General features: G+C 42.0%; 1 protein-coding gene across 1 annotated transcript; it reads left to right on the top strand.

The window, feature by feature from the left end:
- The first annotated feature begins 5,444 nt into the window (after positions 1 to 5,444).
- Positions 5,445 to 6,377, top strand: LOC113900781 (olfactory receptor 1L8-like). The gene has a single exon (XM_027554422.1). The coding sequence runs from the start codon at positions 5,445 to 5,447 to the stop codon at positions 6,375 to 6,377; it is 933 nt and encodes a 310-aa protein (XP_027410223.1).
- Positions 6,378 to 6,853: the final 476 nt, after the last annotated feature.

Genomic DNA, 6,853 nt, shown 5'->3' with positions numbered 1-6,853 from the left:
GTGAGTGATCACACCATTGTGGTTACCTGGGTCATGAAGATCTTTTTTGTACAGTTCTATGTATTCTTGCCACCTCTTCTTAATATCTTCTTGAGGGTTGGACTAAAAAGGAGGCTGAGAGCTGAAAAATTGATGCTTTCGAGTTGTGGTGCTAGAGAAGACTTTTGAGAGTCCCTTGGACAGCAAGGAGATCAAACCAGTCAATCCTAAAGGAAATCAACCCTGAATATTCATTGGAAGGACTGATGCTGAAGCTGAAGCTCCAATAATTTGGCTACCTGATGTGAAGAGCCTACTCATTGGGAAAGACCTGATGCTGGGAAAGACAGAGGACAGGAGGAGAAGGGGGTGACAGTGATGGTTGGATGGCATCACCGATTCAATGGATATGAGTCTGAGCAAACTCCGGGAGATGCTGAAGGACAGGGAAGCCTGGTGTGCTGCAGTCCATGGGGTTGCAAAGAGTTGGGCATGACTTAGGGACTGAGCAACAACAACAATACGTATATTACATATAATATATAGTTTGAAAAGATGCAGACAATCTGGATATTATGCAGAATGTAACACTGCCCCACTAAATCAATGACATCATGGTAATTGGATCAGAAAACCAGGAAGTTGCTAACAAGTTGGAGCTTTAACAAGACACATTCAGTCCTGAAGATGGGAGATAACACTACAAAGATACAGGGACCCCTTCACATCAGTCTCATTTTTAGGTCCAGGGATCTAAGAGAGCAATCAGAAAGTTATGGCTGCATAGAATATTCCCTATAACCAGCTGACAGAGGCGGGGAAAGTCTGAATATGGTTTACAAGTGGGTCAGCTCATTGTGTAAGGGCAGATCAAAATGAACAATGACTACACTGTAGCTCAATAATGGTTGCTTTGTAAAAGAGTCCTTAGCTTTAAGCTTTCTCTAGAGATAATCTTGGCTGAAGGAAACTGCTTCACCAAAGAAAATGCTTCTTTCCAGGACAGCCTACATCCAGTCAGCAGCAGTGTCAACCATACTCCTTGACATTTGAGCTTCCAAATTCCCAGTAGGATCAGCTGGGACCTTCAGCGGGACTTCATCACAACCCAACTTCTCCCTCTATCCAACCAGATACTGATCCCAAGAGTACTCCCTAGGGGACTTCCCTGGTGGTCCAGTGGGTAAGACTCTGTCCTTCCACTGCAGGGGTGCTAGTTTCATCCCTGGTCAGGGAACTAGGATTCTGCATGTTTTGTGGTGGGGCCAAAAAAAAAAAAAAGCTATCCCAAGAATGTCCATGCCAAGTCACTCAGTCGTGCCCAACTCTTTCAACTCAATGGACTATAAGGCACAAGGCTCCTCTGTCCATGAAATTTTTCAGCCAAGAATACTGGGGTGGTTTACCATTTCTACTTCCAAGGGATCTTCCCAACCCAAGGATTGAACTCTCATCTCCTCCACTGGCAGGCAGATTCTTTACCTGTGTACCACCTGGGAAGACCAACCCAAGAGCAAGACCTAATAAACATTCTGCATGCTAATCTCCATTTCAAAGTCAGCTTCCTGGAGAACCCATTCCTTATACACCAAACACACGCGCGCGCGCACACACACACACACACACACACACACAATGTTCTATGACCTCTGATTACCCACAGTTGAGGAAACTATGGGCTTCCCTGGAGGCTTAGAGAGTAAAGAATCTGCCTGCAATGCAGAAGACCTGGGTTTATCTCCTGGGTCAGGAAGATCTCTGGAGAAGGAAATGGAAATACACTCCAGTACTCTTGCCTGGATAATCCCATGGACAGAGCAGCCTGGCAGGCTACAGTGTGGGACTCATGGGGTCCCAAAGAGCCAGACATAACTGAGTGACTAACACTTTCACTTTCAAAGTATGTCCTGGAGACTTCGTGATAAGTTTAAAAAAGCTCTGAAAATAGCCTCCTTAAGAGTCCCCTGCCCCCTTGAGGGTAGCTACACTCCGTTTTGCTAGCCACTGTGATTTCTGTACTTAGAGAAGTCATAGAGCAAACACTCTAAAGGGAGCAGGTTGTAATAAGCACATCATAGCTCCCTCACCAGTACAGACCCAGAGGAGGCCAGGAGAGCTGAGTTCAAGCCTCTAAGAAGCTAGCAGACAGGTTTCCCCAACCAAGAGAGTTCCTGCCACAGCGTGTCTTGGCAGTTCTGCCTTCTATGATTGGAAACAGAGAAAAATAGAAAAGTACTGAGACAGAGGTTGAGAAAGGAGCAGGGATGTGAAGCAGTATCAAGAAAATGGTTGACCCCTTTAAAACCTAGAGTAATCTGCTCTTTGTCCCTCCTCTCAACTCTTCATGCTTATCACTGGCTAGAAGGTCAAAAAGATCATCTTTCTGATATGTGAACCTAACCAATTTGGTACAGGATGAAGAACAGATTAAAAAAAAAAAAAGAAAAGATGAGAAGATATCTGGATATGAAAAATGAAATCAGTAGACTGGCTGCCCACCGAACCATCCATCTCAATCAGGTACTTATTTCAGCCTCAAAATTCCATTTTTGAATTTGATTCCATTCCAAAAAAATCACATGGACACTGTATAAAACGGAGTTTAGCCTAACATGAAGACTAACTTTGTATGTTATGATCACCCTATTTGACCACTGGGCCAGCGTATGTTGTTACCCCATGGTTCTTGAGAAGCAGGTCCCCAATAAGTGAATAGTGGGAACTTGGTAGAAAATAAAAACACTTCCACTCCCAGACTTATCCCAGGCTTTCAGAATAATGCCCTCAGATTCTCACTTTCAAAAATTCCTTCCATTTTTTAAAGTACTCATCATAGATGAGCACAGGAAATCCAACTTTACTTGACCACTTTGAATCTTCTTCATCTCACACTCCCTAGGCATTCCCTTCATGAATAACTTTTTTGAGGATGTATGTTGTACAAGCTGCACTTATACATGTTATTTTATTATCTCTTTAGAATTCCTTAGATCACTCAATGAGCAAGAAATGAAGGTCAGGCATAAACCCTCACCTTCTGCTTCCAAATTCAGTGCACTTTCTACTAAACCCTCAATCCCATATACTATTAATGTCCCCCCAAAAGACCAAATTTTCCCTTATTGTTGCCAGTGAATCCTGCCTATTAGAATTTTCAAATTCTACAATCTGTTCAACACAGAAAATACAGATTTTCCATTGTACATAACAAAGGTCTGTCCTTAATGTGACATTAAACACATTTAAAGAAAACAATGTGTGTATGTTAAAATAGAAAATAAATAAAAGGGAAAAAATAGATCTTAAGAGTGATTGTTTCAGATATATACTTTTATAGCTTTATGAAAATATGACAAGATGACAGAGTGGGTAAATCTTGAGATTTAGAATTAGTTTAACTGGGTTTGAATGACCTATTACTTTTCCTCTATATCTGTTTCCTCATCAGAAAAATATGATAAGAATAACAGTCTACACCTTACAAGATTGTCATGAGAATTAAAGTACAACCTATACAAAGTAAATGCTTAATTACAGTTCACTCTCAGGTTATTCAAAGTGTAGACAAAAATACAATCTAAAAAAGTGTTGTAAAGTGATAACCAAGTTAATTTGACCATTAGAGTATTTGAGTGTGAAGACTAGAGTCATTTTAATCAGATTCATTAATTTTGAGAATATGTAGAAATACTTGATGGAGAAAAAGTCATTGGCAATGATGATAATGGGGAGAAGAAACAGTGGTATCAAATGTTTACTCTGTCCTGGAACTGTTCTAAGTGCTTAAGCACAAGCTATTGTGAAAACCTCATGAAAATCTTATAAATATTGTTCTGTGTGCTCAGAAGCTCAGTCATACTGGACTCTTTGCAACCCCATGGACTGTAGCCTGCCAGTCTCCTCTGTCCATGGGATTCTCCTGGCAAGAGTATTGGAGTGTGGTACCATTTCCTTCTTCCAGGGGACCTTCCTGACCCAGGGATTAAAACTATATCTCCTGCATCTCCTGCACTGCAGGCTGATTCTTTACCATCTGAGCCACTAGGGAAGCCCTTTCAAGGATATATACACAGGTAAATAAACAAATGGATGATGGTATTGAAGGATGTGCTTGCTTAACAGTTGGGTAACAAAGATCTGGGAACATGATTAAATTTAAGGAGCTAGAGGGAAAACTAAATAACAAATTAAATTTTAAAATAAAGATTTGCATGGAGTAGTAGTATAATTTGATATTCACAATGGATCATTGCCTTCTAAATAAGTGCTTCTGAAGGTATAACAAGCACAACAGTAAAACTTTGTTGACTTAGATCTATTATTCCTTTGATTTCTCTGTTGATTACTTTATCAAGTCCCCTTTTTGGAAAGGTAGTTCAAAGACACATTTTAACATGCCACCACTGAAAACTTGTTTTGATATACAGAGAAAAATCAAACCACCTTATCTGAGATAAATAAATTCACCACCTTAATTCTATTAGTCTCTATATGCTTGTGCTATGCCGTGTTATGCTAAGTCACTTCATTCGTGGCCGACTCTTTGGGACCGTATGAACCATAGCCTGAAAGTCTCCTCTGTCCATGGGATTCTCCAGGCAAGAATACGGGAATTGTACATGCCCTTACTGGGTTGCCATGCCCTTCTCCACGGTATTTTCCCAACCCAGGGATCAAACCCAAGTCTTGAACCCAGGTCTCTTAGTCTTCTGCGTTGGCAGATGGGTTCTCTACCACTAGTGCCACCTGCGAAGCCCTCTCTATACCCTTATGTGGATTTATTTTTATTTATAAAATGCAGAACTAGCGGGTGATAGATAGATAAATCCATAGATAGATAGATCCTCTATTACAATGCAAAATCCACAAACAGTCCTGACTATGTCATATTCACAGTTGTATCCCCACTCCCAGAATATTTTTCACAGAATAGGTGCTCAGTAAACAATTATTTCTAGATTTATAATTAAACTGACTAAGGAAGATTTCTGGGCCTCCCTGGTGGCTCAGAGGTAAAGCATCTGCCTGCAATGCAGGAGACCTGGGTTCGATCCCTGGGTCGGGAAGATCCCCTAGAATGAAATGGCAACCCACTCCAGTACTCTTGCCTGGAAAATCCCATGGATGGAGAACTGGTAGGCTACAGTCTGTGGGGTCACAAAGAGTCAAACACGACTGAGCAACTTCACTTTCATTTTTCATTTTCAAGGAAGATTCAACTCTGGTCTTCCTCAAAAGTTCTTGCTATCAATACAAGAAGCATGTGAAGTCTTAGAGTTGAGAAGGAAGGGCAAGTTCAAGGACCACAAAGGTGACAAGTTGCCTGTGTGGTAGCTAGTCACAACCCTATAGGTAGAAAGTGAAGGTAGGAAGAAGCACAAACTTGTTGGCTTGTTTATGGTTTCAGTCATGGAGATGTGTGTTACATTATATGAATCTTCTCTATTTTAGTTGGCTCTATGATCATGGAAAGACTCAACCAAACCAGCAGTGTCTCTGAGTTCATCCTCCTGGGACTCTCCACCCGGCCTGAGGACCAGAAGCCACTCTTCATCCTCTTCCTCATCATATACCTGGTCACCATAACAGGGAACGTGCTCACCATCCTGGCCATCCGCTCTGACCCCCAACTGCACACCCCCATGTATTTCTTCTTGAGTGTCCTGTCTTTCACTGACATTTGGTATACAACAAGCATTGTCCCCAAGATGCTAGTTGACTTCCTGTCAGAGAAGAAGACCATCTCCTATGCTGGGTGTCTGACCCAGATGTATTTTATATATGCCTTTGGTGACATTGACAGCTGTCTTCTTGTAGTCATGGCCTTTGACCGTTATGTGGCCATCTGTGACCCCTTCCACTATGTCACCATCATGAGCCACTGCCGCTGTGTCCTGCTGGTGGCCATCTCCTGCTCATTGCCTCACCTCCACTCACTCCTACACATACTTCTGCTGAATCAGCTTACATTCTGCAACTCCAACGTTGTCCACCACTTCCTCTGCGACATCAACCCTCTGCTGAAATTGTCCTGCTCCTCCATATTTGTCAATGATCTCATAATAAAGACAGAAGGGCTGGTTGTTTTGGTGGCCCCCTTCCTATGCATTGTTTTCTCTTATGTGAGAATCTCCATTTCAGTTCTCCAGATCCCCTCAGCTACTGGGAAACGCAAAGCCTTCTCCACCTGTGGCTCCCACTTGACTGTGGTAATCCTGTTTTATGGAAGCATCTTTTATGTCTATTTACAGCCCTTGTCCAGGTACACTGTTCAGGACCGAGTGGCTACAATTGTCTACACGGTTCTGTCCTCCATGCTCAACCCTTTCATCTACAGTTTGAGAAACAAAGACATGAAGAGGGGCCTGGGGAAGCTGATGGCCAGGAGGAAATCCTAGTCAGAAGCTTTGTGGACATGTTCATGGGTGTTTCTGCTGGTTTCTGATATACACAACAAACTCTTGTAAGTCAGCAGGTATAAATCACATGTGTCATGGATGTTTGATTGTACTCACTTCTTTACATGTGCAACTATCAACTATTGAGACTCTATTATGATTAGTAATAGGCTCCAGTTCTACCAAAATCCTGATTCCAGTTTTCATATATCTACATCTGTCTTCCTACTGAAAGGCTGCACATGCTATGAGCCATGTGCGATCTTGGGACTCATGCCTCTGGAGGAGAGAATTCAATCTGGGGCCAGAGATGAGGCTTGATCACTAGAAGGTTTTGTGTAATAAACTTTTATTAATGTATGAAAGAGCTAGAGAAATCTTCTGACATAGACATCAGAAGGAGACAGAAAGAGTGCCTCCTTGTTAGCTTTTAGCAAGGGGGTATAATATCAATAACCTCAGATATGTAGATGATA

This window comes from Bos indicus x Bos taurus, chromosome 11 (genome assembly GCF_003369695.1).
Source record: "Bos indicus x Bos taurus breed Angus x Brahman F1 hybrid chromosome 11, Bos_hybrid_MaternalHap_v2.0, whole genome shotgun sequence".
Lineage (NCBI taxonomy): Eukaryota > Metazoa > Chordata > Mammalia > Artiodactyla > Bovidae > Bos > Bos indicus x Bos taurus.
This window is presented reverse-complemented; position numbering and strand designations above follow the sequence as displayed.